This window comes from Maniola hyperantus, chromosome 27 (assembly GCF_902806685.2).
Source record: "Maniola hyperantus chromosome 27, iAphHyp1.2, whole genome shotgun sequence".
Classification (NCBI taxonomy): domain Eukaryota; kingdom Metazoa; phylum Arthropoda; class Insecta; order Lepidoptera; family Nymphalidae; genus Maniola; species Maniola hyperantus.
In genome coordinates this window covers 2,323,117-2,347,697 of record NC_048562.1, presented here as the reverse complement: position 1 = coordinate 2,347,697, position 24,581 = coordinate 2,323,117, and the positions used below count along the sequence as shown (strand labels likewise).

Here is a 24,581-nt window from a genome sequence, read left to right as displayed (position 1 = left end):
ACTGTCTGTACTAGGAACTTTGTGGTGTCAAACCCCCGTGGTTCAACTAGCCACGGGTATAGCCTTCTCTAAGACAATATAGGAGGCTGTGCCACGGGGGTTTATCAAATACAAATAAACTACCTAAATACCCATTCTCCACATTGCGCTCGGCAAGAGGGCCTGCTTGATTTTTTCTGCAAAAACTTGTTGCCAAAATTTTAGGGTTCCGTAGGCACGGAAAAGTTCCAACTATTACTAACCCTCCGATGTCCGTCCGTTCGTCCGTCCGTCTGTCTATCAGCGGGCTGTATCTTGTGAACCGTAATAGGTAGGGATTTGTAATTTTCACAGAATATGTATTGTTATTGCCGCTATAACAACAACATGATAAAAATTTCAAAATGGCCGCCATGAAAATAACTAAAGTGTTACTTCTTGTATAAGTCCCGCAAATTGCTATTGCGCTGGAACCATGACTCATTAACATCGAAATGGCGTCATCTTGACAGCCGAAATAAAAATATACCATCAGCTCGAAACTTCAGTCTAGTGCTGACGTCACTAAAATGGCGGCCACGCACATTAGCAATTTGCGGGACTTATGCGATGGTAGGTGATACGGAACCCTTTGAGTGCGAGTCCGTCTCGCACCTGACCGGGGTTTTTAACGTTTTGTCTTGTGTTGCAGGAGTCCGCTGCGCGTTCGAGGGGGTCACAGACTGCGGGGTGGTGCATGGAGCCCTATACTGGTGTCTTCGAGGAGTCTTTGCTCTCTCGGTCAGCGCGGTGCTGGTCTGCATCTTCAGTTGTATGCTGGCTTATCAATTACTGAGGTAAAGGCATATAATAAAATATTTCGCGCTTGCTTTTTTATTGTTGAATTTTTTATGACGTCATATTAACTTATATCAATAATTATCAAGCAGAAGACAAACAAAAAACACACCATTTACCAAAATTCAATGAATAAGTAGGTAGTATACGAAATAAAACCATCAGGCAAAATAGATACATAGACGTCTAAAATGATAACTCTCTAATCCTCCGCTAGATTCGCTGTGGTCGGTGGCCATATCCATTATTATTATTATTTATTTATTATTTAATTAGAACGGCCATAAAGCCAATTACACTACCTAATTAAACTACGAGTACAAACTAACATAAACATACTTACAAAAATTGTTAAAATTATAAATTTAAAAAAAGGTAAAATTATAAATTTAGGTGTTCGAGCCTTTAGGCTTGACCCACTGTGAGATAACCCTTTAGAACATCAGCGCCATCTAGTAGTCCGTAACGAGCCGAGCCGAGTATTGGCCGGCATCGGCTCGGTGACTGGAGGGGAGTCAGCGCACAGGCAGGTGGTGTCGGCCATTTTAATTTCAGTACGCTTTTGAATCTCAGCGTCGTCAGTAGGAAAATAATTCCGTAGGAACGGAGTTATTCAAACGTAAGTACCTACATTAATAATTAACAAATAATTAATGATCTTACATAGGTGTCCGTAGTTTGATACGGAAATCACCCATGTAAACAGGTGCAAACAATATGTTGCCTCCGCACATATTTATAACCTTCGTAGTTTACGCTACGAACTATTTCATAATCTTATTATGAAATCCTTGTCGTCTCGCAATGAACGACAAGCTGTCAAGGTAATGGCAGAATAGCACCTTAACATTTTTGGAAAGATTTCCATTGTCAGTCGTATCGACTGAGACGTGGGGTCGTATCGACTGAGACGTGGGGTCGCATCGATTGAGACGCCCGGTCGCATCGATAAGACTCCTCGACCCAGGCGCCCGGTTGCCACAATCGAGACGCCTGGTCGTATCAATTGATACGTCGTCATAGCAAAACTCATCTCATATGACGTTTTCGCTACCTTTCCAGATTATGGCGTCTACAACCATGGGAGAACTGTGTCTCAGACCACCCCCACCTGGACGTTTTTTACGACGGAGAAGAGTTTTTCTTCAGAATATATCAAATTATCGAAGATAACTACCCCACGATTGGAAGTCGTGGGAGATACAAGATCTATCTTACTCAGACTTGTTTGGGGAAAGGATATCTTCCCGCATAGAGGCAAAATTAAGATTCGCCATACCCACGGCTGAGATGGCTACGGCATACTGCCCGAATGATGCATCTCTATCCGAGAAAAAGTATCGGCAGATCAAAAGGCAATTGCTAGAATGGCCCTTCGGAAGAGCGTTGTTATACTCCCCGCACAGTATCATGGAAAAGATACATACTAAATCCTACGAGGACTTTATCAAGACAGTTAAATTACTGAAACCGCGACTGACGTCGAGGGATGAAGCCTCGACCAGCGGAAGCACACCTAGAAAAAGGAGATCAACATCCCCCAAAACACCACGCCACGAATCGTTAGAACCAAACAGGGCTCCCGTAACAGATTCATTCATGATAAAAATGATGGATCTCCTTACGAAACAAACCCAAGCGATCGAAAGCGTTGCGAATCGGGTCTCAATCCTCGCTTCTAAGAGCGACCAAGGCTCCTCCAAACTGAACGAGTCTTTCGAATCTGTACCGGACAGTACCGAACCCGAGGATGAGTTTAGAGGTCCCGCTCTGAGTGTGCTGCCTCAAGAAAACACCTCATCACTAAGCATGCCAACGAATGTCGACTCCGAAGAAGCTGCACTAATAGCACAAATTGCCGAGGCCCAGAGAAAACTGGCCACTATTAAGACAACCGGCAATATTCCGAAGTGTGACTTTTCACCTTGCACCAAGGAAGCTGAGGCCAAACTAACCAAAGCAGATCCAAACCTTGTTGATCAAGGCCGGAAATGTCAAAGATTAAATGAAGACGGCTGGAAGAACATAAGATACGCCGATGTTCAAAAAATGTTCCACGCCACTCCAGTATTTTCGGCACTTAAAGTCAATAATCACTTGGCAACAATAACACCTAACTGGAATTCAACAGCACAATTAGAAAAAACAGACATGGCCCTGGGGGCCATAACATATGGGTTATTGCTTCAAGGAAAGCTTTCCAAGAAGCTTGCCAAAAAATGGATCCCAACACCCGTATGGAAATCCAAAACCATATGCTTGGCGCAGACAGCTCTTTTAAAAAAAATTCGGACGGACTACTACAATATTCTTGTGGCAGAAGGGCCGAAACCATTCAAGCCCGAAGAGAGACCTATAAGCCAGCAAATAAAGTACTGAGCAACATCCTTCATGACATACCACCCTCTGATACTCACCTCTTTTCGGAAGAGAAATTATCTGAAGTGATAAAGGACCAGGGGGGGTACATAAGATCTTCCCGAAGAAAACCAATCCCAATAAGACCGGGAAGAAGAATTCAGACTTGAAAGGATCTCAAAACTACAAAGAATATAGCCACAAAAATAAAAAACACCGTGATGTTCGTGACTTTCGCTCAAACCACGATAGCGGTACGTCCGGCACTAACAAAGCCAGAACCACTCAAACCACCACAAAGACCTAATTCACAGGTCAACTTGGCTTAAACTTTGACCTACGGAAACCGTTAGGAGCATCAGAGACAATCTTAAACATTAGAAGGGGTTACCGTACACCCTTTATTAAAAAACCACCTATTATAATTTTTTTTTCTTTTCTCTTTTTCTTCTAATTGTAATATCAAATCATATGAACCTAAAATCTCAGACGGAATGTCTAAACAAACCAAAAACCTACTAGATATTGGTGCAATTACTCTTAACACCTTGAAGGCTACTTATCACCAATTTCAACTTGTCACCTATCGCAGGTATCGCAGACGGTGCAACGGGGGGATTATTTAGTAAAAATTGACATCGCGTGCATACTATCATATCCCTATCCAAAAATCACACAAGAGATACTTATCTTTTGCGTTTGATGGAAATATCTACAACATGAATTGCTTACCTTTTGGATTATCGGGTGCCCACATCAATTTTTAATAAAACTACTGATTGGGTAGCATCACTGGAATAGGGGTTATTGTTTATTTGGACGATTCTTGCTCATGAATCAGAATTCCGATATTTTAGCCGAACAAGCATCATGTACAGTAAAGTTTCTCAAAAAATTAAGTTGGCATATTAACGCAGACAAAATGGATCTGCAACCAAAAACAGGCATAGAATATTTGGGTTTAATTTGGGATGCTAAAACCAATAAGAATATCTCACCCACTTCAAAAATTCCCAATATCGAAGACTCAATCCCTAACACTCCCCAGAGGCAAACGGTGTTGGATGGATACTAAGAGGTTACTAGGCAAATTAAACTTTGCGGTTAATGTAACCCCACTAGGCTTCCTTTATTGCAGACGCATTCAGATTGCAGCAAAATCACCCTCGGACATACAAAGATACAAGGTGTTTCCGCCGCCAGATCAAGTAAAGGAAGAACTAAACTGGTGGCTCCAGAACATTATGAAAACATCGGATATTCAAATCGCCCCAGCATCAATATTCATAGCCACCGATGCCTCGGACATCGGATGGGGCGCTATAATAAACGGCTAGAAACTGTCGGGTCACTGGAGTATCTCTCAAAGTCAATGGCATTGCAATCAAAAGGAATTATGGACCTTATTCGAAGTGCCTTGAATGAATTTAGGAGAGGTCTCGGGGAGAACAATCTTGTTTCAAACAGACAACAGAACAGCGGCTACATAAGGAAACAGGGCGGAACGAAGTCACAAAAACTCCTGAATACTGCCTCAAAAATCCTAAATTTAGCACAGCAACACAAAATCACCATCATTCCGAAATACCTGCCAGGCAGATACAACGGAATAGCCGACAGCCTTTCGTGACTGAAACACCATCAAGAATGACACCTCGACCTATCGACACAGAAGGAAATTTTTCAAAAGATGGGCACACCAGAAATCGACCTATTTGCAAGCAAATCCTCTGCAATAGTTCCGAGGTATGTGAGCGAAGATCACAGGGACGCTACTAGCGAATAAACGGATGCTTTCAGCAGGTCATGGAATTACAAAGTGGCTTGGATCTTCCCACCACCAGCGCTAATCCCACGAGTGCGGCAACATCTGAAAGGCTTCCAAGGACACTATCTCCTAGCGATACCAAAGTGGGAGAAAGCTTTTTGGAGTGCCGAAGTGAAGAAGAGTGCAATATGCCCTCCATACAGAATCCAGAATCTAAAGGATCACCTTCGGGATTTACAAACCAACCGACCGCCTCGGAACATTCAGAACTTGTCTTTGAAGGTATGGAAGGTACGGGCTGGTCCAATGAGATTACAAATTGGAGCGAATCGGAACGCACCCTACTACAATCAGCATGAAGACAATCTACATTTAAAACCTACGGGCCTGCTTGGAGAGCATGGTTAGAATGGACGTTTATCAACAAAGTATCTCCAAAAACGCTAAGTCCCGGCGACTTAGCTAGATACTTAATTCATCTTCACAACGTTAAAAAGTTAGCCCCAAAAACTATACTCGTCCATAAGTCAGCAATCACTACCTTCACAAAGCCTTGCAGCACCTCTCCCCTAAGTGAGCATCCATTGATGAAGAAAACCATTAAAGCAATTTTACTGAAGAACCCTCCTAAAAGATGCCCTAATATTTGGAACGTAGCTGATCTCGTAAATTGGATTGCTCAGAGAAAAATCGACGACTCCAGTTTATTTCAAATATCACAGCATGTGGCAGCCTTGCTACTTCTCGCTACTGGTCGTCGCGTTCATGACTTAACTTTGCTCCACATAGACTCAGAACACTGTCAGATTACAAGAGAGCAAATCGTATTTTGGCCCTCTTTTGGGTCAAAAACGGATAACGCAAATCATCGGCAATCAGGCCGGTGTCTGTCAATAATAAACAAATCAGATCAGCGGAGGAAAGCAGGCCCAACTTTGACATATTTATTTATCACTACTCGGAACAGAGTCAAAGCAGCATCTAGATCTGTAATAGCGGGCTGGTTGAGTCTAATCCTGAAAGATGCGAAAATCAAAGGCTCTCCCGGCAGCTTCAGGTCAGCTGCTGCTACAAACAACTGGGTCAACAAGAACCTCGATATCGATGAGGTGCTACGCAAAGGCAACTGGCGTAGCAGCTCAACCTTCTAGAAACACTACTTCAAGGAAGTAGAGTCTAGCACAAGAAACATTATGGCAAATCAGACAATGTCGGATATATTTTCTACAATTTAGAATTAGTATAACTGTGATTGTGTTAACAAATTCAAATTAACTCATTCTTTATTAGTAATTGTGATGAAATATTATATTGATTGTTAAGAATATAATAGTTTCTGGTTTTTCTTTTTACATCCCTAAATACGTGGATCTCACTCCACACATAGTCACAGTACGCTAAGTCAGCGCCGGCAGATATTAAACATCTCACAGTGGGTCAAGCCTAAAGGCTCGAACACCTAAATAGAAACGTTTTTCCCCCGAAGGGTAAAAAACGTATATTTAGGTTTCAGCCGAAAGGCTTGACCCACCATTAAATACCTTACCGGCTTCACCTCGCTTCGATTCCTGAAATCGGTACTGAAATTAAAATGGCCGACACCACCTGCCTGTGCGCTGACTCCCCTCCAGTCACCGAGCCGATGCCGGCCAATACTCGGCTCGGCTCGTTACGGACTACTAGATGGCGCTGATGTTCTAAAGGGTTATCTCACAGTGGGTCAAGCCTTTCGGCTGAAACCTAAATATACGTTTTTTACCCTTCGGGGGAAAAACGTTTCTATTTTCACAAAAGTGCAAGATCTGACCCATTTGTCAGCAAATATGTCAGCGAGGGGACTCCTTCAGCAGCGCGTTGAGCGCAGCCAAAGTGAGCGGTATGGGTGACCTGGAGCGCGCTACCGTGCGACTAAACGGGACTTACGAAAAATTTCCATAAAATAATCATTAGGTAATTCAGAAAAACGATAGTTAATCTTATCCAACAGTTTTTAATAATAATTAGCAATACAATTTAAAAATATAATCAGCGAAAAATCAGTATTTTATTAGAAACTAGCTTATGCTCGCGACTTCGTCCACGTGGGCTACACAAAATTTCGAACCCCTATTTCACCCCCTCCAGAGTTGAATTTTCAAAAATCCTTTCTTAGCGGATGCCTACGTTATAATAGCTATCTGCATGCCAAATTTCAGCACGATCCGTCCAGTAGTTTGAGCTGTGCGTTGATAGATCAGTCAGTCAGTCAGTCAGTCAGTCAGTCAGTCAGTCAGTCAGTCAGTCAGTCAGTCAGTCAGTCAGTCACCTTTTCCTTTTATATATTTAAGATAGACTTAGGATAGTTTTACAGTGAGTTTGTAATAATTGATTTTAACTTCTTGTTCAACGAAGCCAACGCTATTTGCTGTATATGCGCTCTGTTTTCCAACAATTTGACACTTTGTTTCAAATCTGCAACCTCAGATTTAACATTAACATAGTCCATAATATCAGGTACTTCGTACGCAAGTCTTACTTTCCTAACGTCGTCGAGTTTCTGGACAAACTCTCCTCTTGAACTTTGTTTATATCTTTTTCTTTATCTAATTTTCTTGCTACCATTTTGTTTCATCTTATTTTATCTTTTTCTAATTCCTCTGTTTGGGGTTTTCTTTTTTGCTTATGGTTGGGTTTAGTTATTATTGGTTGGTTTATTATATATTATAGTCGCCATGTCCGCCACGTTGAATTTTTTATGACGTCATATTAACTTATATCAATTATCAAGCAGAAGACAAACAAAAAAACACCACTTACCAAAATTCAATGAATAAGTAGGTCGTATGGGAAATAAAACAATCAGGCAAAATAGATACATAGACGTCTAAAATGATAACTCTCTAATCCTCCGCAAGATTCGCTGTGGTCGGTGGCCATATCCATAAAATAATCATTAGGTAATTCAGAAAAACGATAGTTAATCTTATCCAACAGTTTTTAATAATAATTAGCAATACAATTTAAAAATTATCAGCGTAAAGTCAGTTTTAAAAAAAAAACTTAGAATAGTTTTACAGTGAGTTTGTAATAATCGATTTTAACTTCTTGTTCAACGAAGCCAACGCTATTTGCTGTATATGCGCTCTGTTTTCCAACAATTTGACACTTTGTTTTAAATCTGCAACCTCAGATTTAACATTAACATAGTCCATAATATCGGGTACTTCGTACGCAAGTCTTACTTTCCTAACGTCGTCGAGTTTTTGGCACAAACTCTCCGCTTGAACTTTGATTATATCTTTTTCTTTATCTAATGCTGCCGTTTGCTTTTGTTTTTCTTTAATGGACTGTAGTATGTTAGATAGATAACCGTTTTGTTCCATCATTGCTTTTTTATGTACTGTTAGATTTAAGTTGGCGTCTCCAGTCATTTTCTTTAGCTCATTTAACTGCTGTAGCTTATAATCAATGATTTCCAAACACTCGTTGTTCTCTATTTTTAGTTTCTCAAAGTCCACAGCACGTAAGCTTTCGCTTAATTCAGCTTTGACTTTGATTTGTCCTTTTAGTTTGCTATACTGTGAGTTCAAAGTACTAGTTCTAAGTCTGAACTTTCCGATTTGGCTGTCTGATATCTTGACCCATTCAGTCATAAATCTACAAATACAAACAAGGTTATAAAGTACAGTAGGCGGCCGAAAGTAATGTACATCGGCCTTTAGAATAATACTAGCTGATGGATGCCGTGGAATTAGGTTTTTGTAAAGTCCCGTGAGAACTTTTTGATTTTCCGGGATAACACCTTTCAAACTCCCTGTCCCATTGCCACTTCAGCTTCGCCACCCGCTGAGCTATGTCAGTTACTCTAGTTCTCCTACGGATCTCCTCATTTCTGATTTGATCACGTAGAGTAACTCCAAGCATAGAGTTAGGTACCTACCTTATCCAAATTTCAGCTGGGATTCTTTGTGCAATCTTGTCCCATCCTTCAACTATTACTTCTTGTTTAAACAATTCAGATGCCTGCGAAATGAAAGAGTTTTGATATGTGGCGGTTGCCACAGTTGCAAATAGATGGCGCTATTCAATCGATAACATTTCATGACGTAGTCCCGAACAAATGTACCGCCGACAATACTCGCACTAACGGAGTTTTCTGCAATCTGGACTATATTAAGAAGTTTCAAGCTACAACGTAAAAGTTTAAAAGTTACGTCGGTTTGGTAACGTTTGGTACACACCGATCCCGTACAGATATACTAACTTATGCCAGCCAGTGGCGTGCACAGGAGTTCAAAGCCAGGGTATGCATTTAGGTATAACCTTATTTTACGGCAGGTTATAATGAAAAATAACCATTGATTTATTACAATAAGGGTAAGCAGTGCGTTTATGCTTCTATGAGTTGCACGCCACTGATGCCAGCGACTTGTTCCGCGTGGACTACACTTTCAAACCCCTATTTTACCTTCCCTAGGGATTGAATTTTAAAAAAATCCTTTCTTATGTGTTGTTTTGGCGGATTGTACTTGTTCTTTGTATAGGTATCTATCGTGGACTTCCGCACAGTAACGCCTAACTCTATCCTACACTTCTACTATCTACTATCGTACTGCAAGGCATCCCTAAGGTCTGCATCCGGACGTAGTCGAAATTCCATGGACACGTACGAAGCGATTTGCCTCTTTTTTTTTTTTTTTTTAAGAATATTAGCCATGTGAAATGACTAATATTCCTCTTTCCTCTCCAATTACGCGTCATGCTTGTGCTAGGAGTAGGTACGACAATAGTGCAACGGGCGGGGTTTGAACCGTCGACCTTTCGGTTTTCAGTCCACTCCTATACCGGTTGAGCTATTGAGGCTTTGTTTCTAATTCGAACCGCTAGGATATGGAACCCCCTTCCAGCATCAATTTCAATATGGGTACCTTCAAGTCAAAAGTGAATAAACATCTTCTAGGCAAGCGCGCTCCATCTTAGGCTCAGTGGCGGATTTGCAGTCTTGGCCGCCCTAGGCCCCAGGCCATCTAGTAAGTAGGTACCAGCCGCCGCTTTTTTAGCACTGATGATAATAGACTAAGTAATTAGTACATACTTAACGATTTTTTTATTGCCAACTTTTATCATAACATCAGTGATTTTTTTCATGAATGGCCGCCCCTAATACCTATCCGCCCTAGGCCCAGGCCTACTGGGCCTTAGGGCAAATCCGCCACTGCTTAGGCTGCATCATCACTTGCCAGCAGGTCTGATCGTAGCCAAGCGGTAGTGTATAAATTTTGGAAAAAGCACCAACCTTTTCAATATCAGTTTCTCGAACACCAATTTCTTCAAGCTGCGCTTTCAAAAAGGCGTGCTGTTTGGCGGCCTTCTTCCTCGCCTTCTCCAGATTAGCTATCAGTATCTCCATCTCTGTTGAGACTAGCTCGGATCTTTCCAGGACGTTGATTCGGGGACCAGTCCCGAATATGACAGTCCCACTCACTTTGGCTGAGGAATCCACTCTTCGGGTGGATACTAAAAAAAAAATTGGTCATTGGGTAAGTGCGAGTCGCAATCGCACACGATATAACTTACAAGAGATAACACTTTTTTCGGGTTCCGTACCTCAAAAGGAAAAACGGAACCCTTATAGGATCACTTTGTTGTCTGTCTGTCAAGAAACCTACAGGGTACTTCCCGTTGACCTAGATTCATGAAATTTGGCAGGTAGGTAGGTCTTATAGCAGACATAAGAGAAAAAATCTGAAAACCGTGAATTTAGGATTACATCATACAAAAAGAATTAAATTGTGGTCATGAACTAATAATTAGTATTTTCAATTTTGAAAGTAAGATTACTATACCAAGTCGGGTATCATATGAAATGGCTTTACCTGTGCATTCTAAAACAGATTTTTATATATTTTTATGCATAATTGTTTTTGATTTATCGTGCATAATGCCGAAAAAATACCATTGTTATACGGATCCCTCAGTGCGTGAGCCTGACTCGCACTTGGCCGGTTTTTTTCTCTGGAGATACGGAACCCTAATATAAACAATTATAGTTCTTGCATTTCACGAAGGCCACTGACTCATGCTTGTGTTTAAGTCGTATCGGTATAAGTAAGGTACACTGAATGTGTGCGTTTGCGAGCGCTTGCTCGCGACTGATTGGTCCGACATGCACGCACACTTACGGTATGACCATGTACACGACGTTACCACAAGTAAAGTTCACTAGCCTTCGTGAATTGCAAGAACTGTACTTCTAGATGGGCTCGTGAACATTCCCTGGGGTTGCCAGGCGTTCGGATAAAGCCGGACATAGGTAGGCTTTTTGATTGCGTGTCCGGCCAAAATAAACGGTGTCCGGCTTGTCCGGCTTTTGTTGGGCTTTTTATATTTCGCAAACGAGCGTAGCCGAGCGCAGGCGAGTCGACTGCCGGTCGCTCCCGCAGGCGGCAGTGCCGCCTGACAACAAGATTTATGACAATAATAAAAAAGCTTGAATTTACATTAAAAAAAATTGTCGTACCTACCTATTAATACTAAGACACAAAATCCTCAATAATGTAGGGTGCCCGGCCTTTCTACCCAAATGTCCGGCCAAACTGGCTTGTCTGTCCGGCTATTATAGGTTTGGCGACCTGGCAACCCTACTGGAGGGACTAGTGATAGAGTCAAAGCCATATCTTGACGTGGTCTGTGTCTTGACGAAGCTTGTTGAAGCTCTCCTTTTTTCTCTGGAGATACGGAACTCTAATAAAAACATTTCGGTACCTACTTACCTCTAGATGGACTCGTGAACATTCTGGAGGGACTGGTAATGACAGAGTCAAAGCCATATCTTGACGTCGTGGTCTGTGACCTGACGAAGCTTCCAATGCTCAGGGGCGAGTTGTACTGCATCTTGGTGGCGTAGTCCAACGCCTGCTGGATCCCGTGCATCAACGTTGGCTCCAACCTCAATATCACTCGCTCTAAGATCTCGTTCTCGAGCGAGAGGATTCGTATTTGTTGCTTTATATCGTTGACCTGTAATAATAAAAAAAACTGGTCCAGTGCGGGTCATGAACTCAGAACACATATAAAGGCATGGGCACACCTGCGCGTCTAAAGCGTGGCATGCGGGGCGTGAATCTATAAACTATTGTTGCAACAAGAATAGGTTTTTTTTTTAATTTTTATTATAGCCTTTTTTGTTCCCTAATAATGGTTCTTACACTTATTAACACACTTTTTTATTTATGTTTATAGTTTGTTATTATTTATATGTATTATTTGATTTAATGTTAAGTATACTTACCATAAATTCAGCCAATCGAATCGTTCCGAGAAAACTGCATCAATCATTATTATGACAGTGAAGAGGGCAAGGGGGAAGCCGACATCCTAGGGGTTGGGACTTTTGAGGATATACTTCTAAGAGCATAAGGAACACGTCATGTGCCAAAAATTAAAACTACGTTATTTATTTTGGGGTCTATCATGCCGGTACGTTAAATAATTAACACGATGCGCGTGTATCTTATCCGAGCGAGATTCGCGTACTGAAGCGACGCGACGCGACGCTGGGTGGGTATGTCGCAACTCGCACTAGCGTCGCTGCACCGCGCGTTACTTCGCTGTGCTTCAAAATATTCTCTCCAGCCGCGACGCGCAGCAACGCGCGGTGAAGCGCTGTGCAGCGCCGCTTTAGTGCGATATGCGGCATACAAAATTATAGAAATAATATTTTGACGCTTTGTGCCGCGACCTGCAGCCCATCGCAGCCCAGCGCTGCGCAGCTCAGGTGCGTACAGACCTTTATGCCAGCACCCTCTGCAATGGTGTTTACGACGCAAAAAGACCCACCTGCTTTATAAGTTCGGCATCAGTAATTTCTTCGCTATAGTGCATTAGTCGGCTCTCAGACCTTGAATGAGGGCTCGTGCTGCTCCTAGGACCGTGCGAATGCCGAGACATTTTTTTCAAAATTATTATTATTTATTATTATTTATTTATTATTTATTATTTTAAAATAAATTACTTTAAAAATCACTTGGTAAACTCTCAAAAAACTTTTAAGTCAAAATCCCACATCACTGGTCAAAATAAAAAAAAACACCATAAACCATTATTTACATAATCGCTTTCAGTCACCTTTGCTGATTTATTTGTGTAATGGCTCCAGTACAAATTGACCCAATGTTTTCGGCGAGTGTCGCTGCTTGCAAAATGCGAACAAGATCCTTTTTATATTTGTACGAAAATGACAAAAGTTGACTAGCCAAACGGTATTACTAGTACGGTGATGAAATTAAAATGTATTTATTGAAATAAAATGTATTTAATAATTGTGTTAGGGTGTACACGCACCGAGGGTACTCGGGTATTTTTTTCGACATTTGCACGATAAATCAAAAATTATACTAACACTAGATGATGCCCGCGACTTCGTCCGCGTGTATTTAGGGTTTTGAGAATCCCGTGGGAACTCTTTAATTTTCCGGGATAAAAAGTAGTCCTTCCCCGGGACACAAACTATCTCTGTACCAAATTTCGTCAAAATCGGTTGAACGGTTGAGCCGTGAAAAGCTAGCAGACAGATAGACAGACAGACAGACAAGTTCGGGCAATGTGTAAACACCGTGTACGAATTACGGCCAAATATACTCCTAGTAACCTACGGGTTAGTCGAGTGAATTGGCCGAGTACGTTGGGCCAATGTGTACTAGGCCCTTTAACAAAGCACCGTAAAATACAGCCAATACCGACAACTGACACGATCAAAATGCAATAATGACGCCTTTGGTGATAGCCTGACGTACTTTAAATTGACAACTTTATTTTACCGCTATAATTTTTTTCTATCTACTCCATTCTTTATGTCGTAAGGTCTATTTTCCCCACAAGTTTTACTTTTGAAGTGGCTAGTAAAAGGGTTCTGAAGTCAACAACAAGTTGTCATGGTAACCGTTTGAAATGGATTTTCGTGCCATTGAAATTCACGAAGTTTTTATTGGAATAACCTCGTAACCTGTGAAGAGGTACGACCTATGGCCTATTTAGAAATACCACGACTTATGCCGTGGATTTACGTTTTTGGGGTTCCGTAGTGAAATAAGGAAATAAGGAAATAATTTCACGGAGGATGATTTATATATTATGTACGTACCTATACCAAATTTGCACAAGCTGTGATAGCCGAGCGGTTAGGACGTCCGCCTTCTAATCGAAAGTCGGGGGTTCGATCCCGGGCACGCACCTCTAACTTTTCGGAGGTATGTGCATTTTAAGTAATTAAATATCACTTGCTTTAACGGTGAAGGAAAACATCGTGACGAAACCTGCATGCCTGAGAGTTCATACTGTTCTCAAAGGTATGATGGTATATGACCTTAAAAACTTTTTTCATACAGGTATATTTTATGTATTTCACGAAGATGACCATTATACTAACAATTAGGTTTAAGTTTCGTGTAATTACTAACACAAATATGATCCTTGTTGGTCGAAATAAAAACATTTTATTTATTATTTATTTATTATACCTCCCATATATGGTATATATGGAAATATGTTATATATTATGGTATATATGATATACTAGCCGACCCGCCCCAACTTCGCTCGGGTGGAATTTAGAAAGTCGTGAAACACGTGTTTCTTCATTTGAATAGAATAGAATAGAATGTTTTTTTATTCATGTAAACTTTTTACAAGTACTTATGAATCAGTGGTACAGGTAGTTTTAATTTACCACTGGTTCGGAATGTCCGAAAACCCAAATATCAATTTTCATGGAAATTACTTGAAAAATGACGGACTTTCATACAAACTTTCATCCCCTATTTAGCCCCCTTGGTAGTAGAATTTTCGAAAATCGTGAAATACATTTATTTTTTTATTTTTAACCAAAAGCTTAAATAGGTACCAATTTTCATCGATGTAACTTTAAAAATGACGGACTTTCATACAAACTTCCATCCCCCAATGAACCTACTCAGGGATGGAATTTCAAAAAATTCTTAGTGGATACCTACCTGCTCTTTACAAAGAACACACCTTCCAAATTTTGTCTCTAGGACCAGTGGTTTAGGCTGTACGTTGATATATAAATTGTCAGTAAATCAGTCAGGACTTTGAATATTATATATAAAAAAATATATATTATGGTCATCTTCGTGAAATGCACAAATATACCTATATAAAAAAGTTTTTTCGTTTATTTCAGTCATGAACGTAAGAAGATGTACTGGGAGCAACTCGAACTACGATGCAGGTCTCTGTATCGCCCACCGAGCGGACAGCCCGCTGCTGCTGGAAGACCTGTACAGGTGAAACAATAAAAAAAGTTACATATAGGTACATTGTGCCATATCCTGTACGATGGTACGGAACCATCCGAGAGTGCGAATTTGACTCGCACTTGTTTTTTTTTTGTAAAACTTGCGTAATTCCGATTACGCCAAATAGTATTTTGAATGTTTTAGAAAATAACAATGCAAAACTAGTATCCAGAGTTTCATTTAAAGGTTCGGGCACCTACATTATATTATTCGTTAAAAAAAATAGGTTTGCCAAAAATTCATTTGAAACTCGAATAAATTCGGAAAAGTCGAATAAAAACGTCTCTATTATTTTGTAACCAAACGTCTCTGTAATTTTGTTGGCGATATTAGAAAATTAAATAATAAAAAATATAAATAATAATATAAATTATTTAATTTTTATTATTACATAAATCATATTTTATTTAGAAATATACTACTGCTATGTTTTCTTAACACAAATAAATGTTGTTTCAGACTAACTGCAGTTGCTGCGCGCAGTGTCATACTACCCAGCCTGCGTGGGACTTCAGTCTTCAACATAGATTTTGGGCACCCGGTAAGAGAAAGTAACGTTAGTGGAGAGTGGGATAGTTAAATACGGAGTTAACAGAAAGAGAGCATGAGAAAAATCGATGGGTCTAGTTCAATCATCTATAAAAGGGCTCTCAAAGATAAAAACCACGCTCATAAAATCATAAAATCTAAATTGGTCAACAATTAGACATGCACGCTCAGACGCTTATGTTGTGTTTTGGTTGATAAAAATAACAACATATTGAAATTATTCTCTGTTTGTTTGCAGGTCGGATCGGAAATCTTTATTCTCCGAATCCTGGTACAGGCAGAAAAACTTCTCCATGGAGCTGGTTCCCTTGGCCCCGGGGAAATAGTCAGAAGTTAGTATTGTTTTGTATTTCATTCGTGCTTCACTACGATATCCTATATTAATAATAGAGTATAAAAGAGTGTCAAAAACTTTTTTGAAACTCGAATTGTATATAAGTTGATTTGGGTATTTATTATAAGATATTTATGTAGTTTATTAGATTCTAGTACCGTAGACCTATTCCACTTCTTGATACGCCTTACAACCTTGAATGGGAAGCTGGAAGAAATTTCTGTTTAGAGATAAGCATTTCCAATGTAACTTAATTTATTATTACTTTGTAACTACAATTTTGGTACATGAAAAATAAAAATAAATAAATAAATAAATTCGGAAAATTCAAGGAAGCTCCTCGACCAACCATCTGGACATGGCGCAAGCATTGTTAGAGTATTGCTCCTTGTACAGGACGGAGACACCGTATTAATTGAGGATATAAGTATGTTAGATTTAGGTTATTTACAGGAAAAAACTTTACTTTGACATTTAACTATACTTTGAAAAACAAAAATATTTTCATAGTAATACAGACCTTAATCAAATTTTATTTTCTTTTCAGTTCCCGATGTAGAATGGGCGGCGTACCACAATCAGGCGACAGCGCTTACGGCTTTTGCGAAAATGAACCGAACCAAAACCCGTCACAGCAATACGAAGAACGCACATACCCAGCGAACTTCAACCAATATCGTGGCCAAAATCCTCAAAACTTCACCCAAAACCCAGCGAATTTTACACAAAATCCGGCGAATTTCACTGCAGCAAATATGAATTTTCAGCAGTCATCGGCGAATTTTGTGCAAAATACGGGAAGTTTTGGCCCGAGTCAGTTTGGTCAAGGATCTAGTTTCGGGCAAGGGAGCAGTTTTGCCCAGGCTGGGTATCAGGAAGGATTTGGTGAAGCCAGTGGGAGTTTTGATGCTCAGACTGGGGTGTGGGGACCGCCACCGCCTTACAGTCCTCAAGGGAGGAGTGGCAGTAGGTAAGTGGAGTTTACTATCTATAGTATAGTTCTATTTTTGTACTTTGTCTTTCCACAGAATTTAAATATATAAAAGGAAAAGGTGACTGACTGACTGACTGACTGACTGACTGACTGACTGACTGACTGATCTATCAACCGCACAGCTCAAACTACTGGACGGATCGGGCTGAAATTTGGCATGCAGATAGGTATTAGCATCCGCTAAGAAATGTATTTAAAAATGTTGAATTTTCAAAAATCCTCTCTCCCTTCCCTTCCCTAAGGGCGTGAAATAGGGGTTTGAAATTTGTATAGTCCACGCGGATGAAGTCGCGAGCATAAGCTAGTTTTAAATAATGTAATGGAAATAGCATCTGCCAAATGTAATACCTACCGGTGTGTTGTCGATTTTAGAGTTGTACAGAAATAATAATGCTTCTGAAAAGTTGGTAGTGCGTGCCCGGGATCAAACTCCCGGGCACGCACCTCTCTGCTCTGGAATAGGCGGCGGTTAACAAATGTTCTCTTGATTTAAAGTCCACCAACTATCTTTTTTGATCCGACTCGGGCTTGATCCGTTTAGCCACATATCTATCAAGGCAGTCATTATATTATGTGGGACATTAAATAGGTTGTTACTTTAACCAAATAACAATTTCAATTTCAATTTTCATTTATTGCATTTCCATAAACTACATCATATTAAGTATGTACAAAGTATTATGGATACCCAGTTTGGAGAACTGAAGGTTCTATAACTTTTTTTCCAGACACCACCTTCATCATCAAGATCCAGCCGCTGCGACCCTCTTACACCACCACCACATCGATCACCGCAACATACACGATCACATACAACCACACACGTGCACTCGCAACTATCTGATACAACCCGAATTATCCCGTATCCCTGACGCGACTCGGATAAACCCGGAACTTACTCGTATCAACCCGGAATTAGCTCGCATCAATCCAGAATTAGCTCGCATCAACCCAGAACTGACTCGAATAAATCCGGAACTAACTCGACTAAGTTCGGAAATAACTCGAATAAACCCGGAATTGACTCATATGTACCCAAATGACCCGAATGAAATCGCCCGGTTGCAGGAAATGGTTGCAATGGCTCCTGAAAGATTTAATACACTACGGGGTCATTTGGTCCCGTATAGGGGGTGTCAGAGATCCCTAGGAATGAGTTCGGGAAATTTGCATTGTAGAGAAGAGGTGGCGATCGAATGTTTGCACCAGAAGAGCGCTAGCAAAGGTTGGTTATTTTTTTAAATTTAATTTTTAACGTTCAAGGTATTAAAATCTAATCATATCAGAATAGTTGTGACTTCCAATTTTTACAGAATGATAATTATACATGTTTTCTAGTTCAATTTTTTATTATTAGTCAGATTTTTGTCACAACAATTTTTATTTCACTATGACATTTAATTCCACGTTAGCTTTAATTTTTTTTAATTACCAGTTTCAGATCAGAGCAGTGACTCTTGTCAGAAGCTAGGCAAAGAAAATTTGGGCTTCCAGAACGATAAACATTCTCCCATACGGTAAGAAAGCGTTTATTTTTTTATTTTTTGTATACAGGGTGTAACCAGAACGCTAGCAAAAACTTAGCGTTATTGTTATACTATTTAATGATTTAGTATTTTTCAAACCCGCAATCGTGCAAAACTGAGGTCAATGGCCCCACCTACGACGCGGCATTGACTCCGAGTGGCCTACTTACGCAACGATCTTTGACCCCTAGCGTCAGTCAGACGTTTTATTTGCAATTAGCTTATGATCTTTAAATATGAGATTTAAGATATGAGCGTAATAACACATTTCATACTGCTAAATGCATAATATTAACTACAGAACTTTTGTATACACAATTTCACGATTCTAACTTTAAAACTGACAGACTTTCATAAAAATTTCAAACCCCTATATGACGCCTTTAGGTGCTGAATAAAAAAAAATTAGGATCAAATTAAGACACTAAAAAAAGGGGTAAAATACCATATTTGCTGGTTTATGGACAAGTTACCAACGTTATTCTAATATTATACACGGTGAAGTTTTAGTGGTTGTCTTCCCGCGGTATAACGATTTGCCCTCAGTAGTACTATCGAAATTTTGAGTTAAACTTGAAAAATAAAAATGTTTTTGTTTTGAAATAATTAAAAAAAAATCGACAACTCGAAAGTGTGAGAAACAATAGTAACTCCCTAGACGTAACGTGAATAGTAGGTAGGTACATCCACTCGAACCGCGCTGCCAATAAAGTGAAAAAGTTTAGAGCAAAATAAGCTCTCGCGCGCAGTGATACGTCATAAACTAGCCTGCGCGCACGCGGTATCACTATTGGTTCGAGGTCTCATTCGATTTTTCTTTTTCTCGATTGTAAATTTGACATTTTTGACTAATATTTTTTTAAATTTATAAATCGATTGTAATACCACGACAAAATCATTTCGCTTCGGGAAAACAACCATTAAAATTTCAGCGTGTATATAGGATATAAAATAAATAAATAAATAAATAAATAATGACAGCGATGTCAATATATAAACAACATATTTAAATAATTAAATATTTGAAATTATTGAAAATATATTTTCGAGTAAGAAGAAAGATTATTAAAATTGATTGTTGCAGCAAGCTTATTGTTCTGGAGAAGCGTTTTTACAATGTATGATTAGAAACTGCAAAAAATCATATCACGAGTTTTTTTTTTATTTTTTTTTATTTTTTTTAAGAATATTAGCCATGTTAAATGACTAATATTCCCCTTTCCTCTCCAATTAAGCGTCAAGCTTGTGCTAGGAGTAGGTACGACAATAGTGCAACGGGCGGGGTTTAAACCGTCGACCTTTCGGTTTTCAGTCCACTCCTATACCGGTTGAGCTATTGAGGCTCGAGTTATAATAAGATATAAAATAAATAAATAAATATATAGGTATAACATGACGTTATTTGGTCGTAGGTCGTCGATGCAGGATTGTCACCGCGGCGTGAACCAGAACGCGGAGTCGGAGGTGTACTTCGCCGATGTGTCCAGTTGCTGTAACGTGAGTGTCAAGGTATCCCTTTTTATTACTAGAACAGTCTATGTTACAGTCTGTGGCGTGCAGCTCATAGGCATAAACGCACTGCTTACCCTCATTGTAATAAATACAATCTTATTTAATACAAGCTCATTATTGTCATTATAACCTGCCGTAAAATAAGTTCATACCTAAATGCATACCCTGGCTTGAACTCCTGTGCACGCCACTGGTTACAGTGGTACTGATTCTGATCGCTGAACGGTGAAGGAAAACATCGTGAGAAAACCTGCATGCCTGAGAGTTCTCCATAATGTTCTCAAAGGCGTGTGAAGTCTGCCAATCCGCACCATAGTGCGGATTTTTCGCTATTGTTCGCTAAGCTGACCATAGTCAGCTTAGCCTAAACTCTTCCCATTCTGAGAGGAGACCCGTGCTTAATAGTAGGCCGATGATTGGACAATGATGATGATGATGATGTTGATGATGATGATGATATAATACTTACAAAAAATCTTTTTCTTTCCAGGCTGACTGTTGTCTAAACCCGAACGTCTCGGCGCTCGTAGGAACAATCGAGAACCATCCAGAATCCACATCCGAATCCGACACGGGCTCATTCACATTAACCCGTCAGCAACGGCCGCAACCGCAAGTTGGCTCGAAACGACGGAACAGACAGACAGACAAACAAAAAGCACAGGACAAAAGACAGGACTTTAATAACTCCATACGACTTACTGAACAACAAATCGAACACTTAAACAATTCTATGAGAATGAGTGAACGAATGACTGATAAACTCAGTGATCGAATGAGTGATATAAGAATGAGTGATCGGATCGATTCTAGAGACAGATTAGAACGTATTGAGTCCAGAGATCGATTGAATGGTGAAAGAATCGAGTCCAGAGATAGATTGAACGACTCCAGAATTGAAAGAGAAGCAATAGATCGTATAGATACTAGAGTTGATAGACTGAATGACACGCGAGATCGTTTGAACGAAGCGAGAATGAGTGACAGAGATAGAATGAACGATTCTAGAACAGATCGTGTGTGTGAAAGGGATCGGGATCCTAGAATTGATCGAATAAGTGATCGAGACTGGTCGAACGATTCCAGAATCGAACGAATAAGTGAACGGGATAGACTTAACGATTCTAGAGTCGAACGAATGAATGAACGGGATAGAGTGATCGATTCAAGAATTATGAGCGATCGGTTAAACGATTCTCGTATTGAACGTATAAGTGACCAGAGTAAGTTGAGTGATTCTAGAGTTGATAGAATCAGTGATCAGAGCAGATTGAATGATTCTCGTATTGATAGAATCAGTGATCAGAGTAGATTGAATGATTCTCGAGTCGATAGAATCGGTGATCAGAGTAGGTTGAATGATTCTCGTATTGATAGAATCAGTGATCAGAGTAGATTGAATGATTCTCGTATTGATAGAATCAGTGATCAGAGTAGAATGAATGATTCTAGAATCAGTGATCAGAGTAGATTGAATGATTCTCGTATTGATAGAAACAGTGAGCGCGATCGTTTGAATGATTCTCGTATCGATCGAATTAGTGAACAAAGCAGATTGAATGATTCTAGAATCGATCGAATGAATGATTCTAGAATTGAACGTATATCCGACCGCTTCGAAGACCGTAGGATGTCGGATTTAAACGCGAGCATAAGAATCGAGGGTAGTCCTAAAATGCGGACTCACATGAGTCCGTTACGTATGCCTCGAACGAGTCCCAAAAATTTGCCTAAAGAACATCCTAGACAGTCCAGCTCGGATTCTAAAGAGTTCTTTGTGGGGCACAAAGACACAGCACTTTCGCCTCTATCACCAAACACAGAAGAGTCATTATTATCTGACGATGATGACAGAAGGCAAGAGATCGTGTATTCCAATGAACCAGAGGGCTCTAAATGCTTGGGACCAGATTCTCAGTATGAGCCGGAGAGAAAAGATGAGATTTTGAAAACTAATCACCATCATTGTTATAGCGATACGAATACTATGGACTCTGGGTGGCAGAGTGGGTCGGAAAAGCAGGTTACAGATTAAAAATAATATAAATCGAGCCAAACCTCTAGTGTAAACATATTAATTGAGGAACTGCCGAAAAAAAGGTTTGACTACACGAAATTAAATATTACATGATGAGTAAAAAATTAAATGAATGCTATTGAACCTTTAACATTTCAGCACAGTTTTAGGTTGTTTTGCTTGAAAATGAGTTCAAATTTGTATCTAATGATCGATTTTGCGAAATTGAGACAAAATTTTAGCACAAGTTTAGGCCGTTTTACTTGAAAATGAGTTCAAATTTGATGATCGAAATTACGAATTTCGAGGCTATATTTTAGCACAGTTTTCAGCCTTTTTCATTGGAAATGCAGATTTATATCATTTTTATTGTTATTAGCTAAGTGGGCCAAAAATATCTGGATTAAAAAAATGTTTTGATCAGAAGTATAAAAACCATTTTGTTCGGCAGATCCTCAATGGTGTCGTAGAGAACCATACGTTTTGGAATCGGACCATAAGTTTTGGTACCCATTAGTGTCACTGTTACCTAATTAAATTAATGTGAATTTACTATCATCATCGAATCATTCGATTTTAGAATTGTCCAATTTTTTCGACTAAAATGTCCATTAAAAAATCCCTTTTCCATTCATAAGAATTAGCGAGCTTTCGAACTGTGGTATTTTTCAATTTAACTACTGGAAATTTGACTAGAACACTGAGGCTTAATTTATAGACAAGTTCTATAAAAGAAATATATACAGGGTGTAACCAGAACGCTGGCGAAAACGAAGACAGGTGATATTATTGATGATTACTGATATGATGCCACAAATAAAAAAAACGCGAAAAAAATATAAAAAATCATATAATTTTGTAAAAGTTTACGATATATTGTAAATAAAACACTTACTGACTTACGCTACAGGTCAACGAACATTGCGTAAATAGGCCACTCGGAGTCAATGCTGCGTCGTAGGCGGGGCATTGACCCGAGTTTTGCATACATTGAGGGTTTGAAAAATACTAAATAGTAAGACTACAAAACGAGGCAAATGTTTATTGCTATTGTAGGAAGTATAACAATAACGCTAAGTTTTGCTAGCGTTCTGGTTACACCCGTATATAGCCACGTTCTCTGCTAACTTAAGTGCTAGTCCTAAGTACTTTGTGATCCTATTAGGAACAAAATCCCTCAATGTGTATATACGCGAAGCGATTTTGATGAAGTTTGTAGTTGTAGAGTAGATGAAAAAAAAGAAGTTTTGAGGTGAACGTCTTAGTAAATTAAAAAAGGTTAAGTAGTATTGGTAAATTAAAAAAGTAATAATATTGATTTTTCTAACATTTTTTGAAAAATAAAAACTTGTTGTAATTTTAATATTTTCTTTGAAATTAATGATGCTCTCTAAAACTTTTAATTGTAGGTACCTACATTAGTTTATAAAAATATTCATAATTTTGTTAAGTTATTTTGGCATAAATGTGGTTTTTCATAATTGTTGAAAATCTTTTTTACGCGCATAAAATACATCGAAGGTTTAGTTTTACACGAAAGTGACACTAAAGAAATACTAGTTCGCTGTACAAAACAGCTAGGTTATTAAATTTAAAATTAGTAGGAGTAAGTACATGAATGTTTAAAATTAGTTGATATGTATAAAACCTTAACTCATTAAAACCTAGAAATTTCTAATAAATATAAATAAACCTATCAACAAATAACTCAACAAAAATACCCAATCATACTTTCGATACATATTGAATTCAAAGCACCAAAAATATCATGTAATTTGTCTTCATTATTCGTCCAAAAAACTCTATTTACTTATAACTTTTTACAATAATCCTTCCTTCCGTCTATATAGATTAAACTCAACTTAATATGTATACATATGTAACTCATTAATACGTACAAATCAGTTTTACTTGTTTTATATACGTAATCTTGCATTGGATTTGAAACAGATACTTACTTACTAAAAAATTATTATTGTATGATATAAAAAATATATCGTATGAAATATTATGCCAACTATAAAGTTATGAATCTTGCACAAATTAGACCAAATGCAAAAAACTTAATTGTTATAATATTATTAGATATAAAAATCCATAAGATTTTTCGTTGTTCTAAACACGGCATTTAGTTTTGAATTTGACAGTGAGTGAACTATGAATTCGATCGCGACTATAATCGAACAATTATTATTTTCCTTCATTCGATCGAACGGATAATTTTTATAGCTATGTATGGTTGTATAAAATGTATGGTTTTGCGTTCATTTATAGGTAGTTTTTTATATCGTCGGTATAAAGGTCAACTCATTAAGTGAAATATTGAGGTAATACTAATTAATGACTTACCTTTACACCCACGATATTTTGTTATAGATTTTGACATTTTGTAACCACCGTCATAAACAGCGA

The 24,581-nt window shown here is 39.0% G+C and overlaps 2 protein-coding genes across 9 annotated transcripts in view; one reads left to right on the top strand and one right to left on the bottom strand.

Annotated features, from left to right (window-relative positions):
- The window catches only part of LOC117994837 (uncharacterized), a 56,074-nt gene extending 31,673 nt beyond the window's left edge, over positions 1 to 24,401 (top strand). For 7 of the 8 annotated variants that reach the window (XM_069507859.1, XM_069507860.1, XM_069507858.1 and 4 more), the window contains 9 exons: positions 671 to 815; positions 15,123 to 15,225; positions 15,697 to 15,778; positions 16,025 to 16,118; positions 16,668 to 17,090; positions 17,843 to 18,339; positions 18,550 to 18,631; positions 20,053 to 20,149; positions 20,643 to 24,401. In XM_069507859.1, the coding sequence (XP_069363960.1) occupies positions 671 to 815; positions 15,123 to 15,225; positions 15,697 to 15,778; positions 16,025 to 16,118; positions 16,668 to 17,090; positions 17,843 to 18,339; positions 18,550 to 18,631; positions 20,053 to 20,149; positions 20,643 to 22,187 (3,068 nt within the window). In that variant the 3' untranslated portion in view covers positions 22,188 to 24,401. The remainder of the gene's footprint in view (positions 1 to 670; positions 816 to 15,122; positions 15,226 to 15,696; positions 15,779 to 16,024; positions 16,119 to 16,667; positions 17,091 to 17,842; positions 18,340 to 18,549; positions 18,632 to 20,052; positions 20,150 to 20,642) is intronic. The other variant, XM_069507861.1, reaches the window with a different exon arrangement.
- LOC138404287 (cilia- and flagella-associated protein 263) lies at positions 7,992 to 12,877 on the bottom strand. The gene is made up of 5 exons (XM_069507977.1): positions 12,761 to 12,877; positions 11,695 to 11,941; positions 10,218 to 10,438; positions 8,862 to 8,944; positions 7,992 to 8,578 (listed from the first exon to the last, which is right to left on the bottom strand). The coding sequence occupies exons 1-5, from the start codon at positions 12,869 to 12,871 to the stop codon at positions 7,993 to 7,995; spliced, it is 1,248 nt and encodes a 415-aa protein (XP_069364078.1). The 5' UTR covers positions 12,872 to 12,877; the 3' UTR covers position 7,992.
- Positions 24,402 to 24,581: the final 180 nt, after the last annotated feature.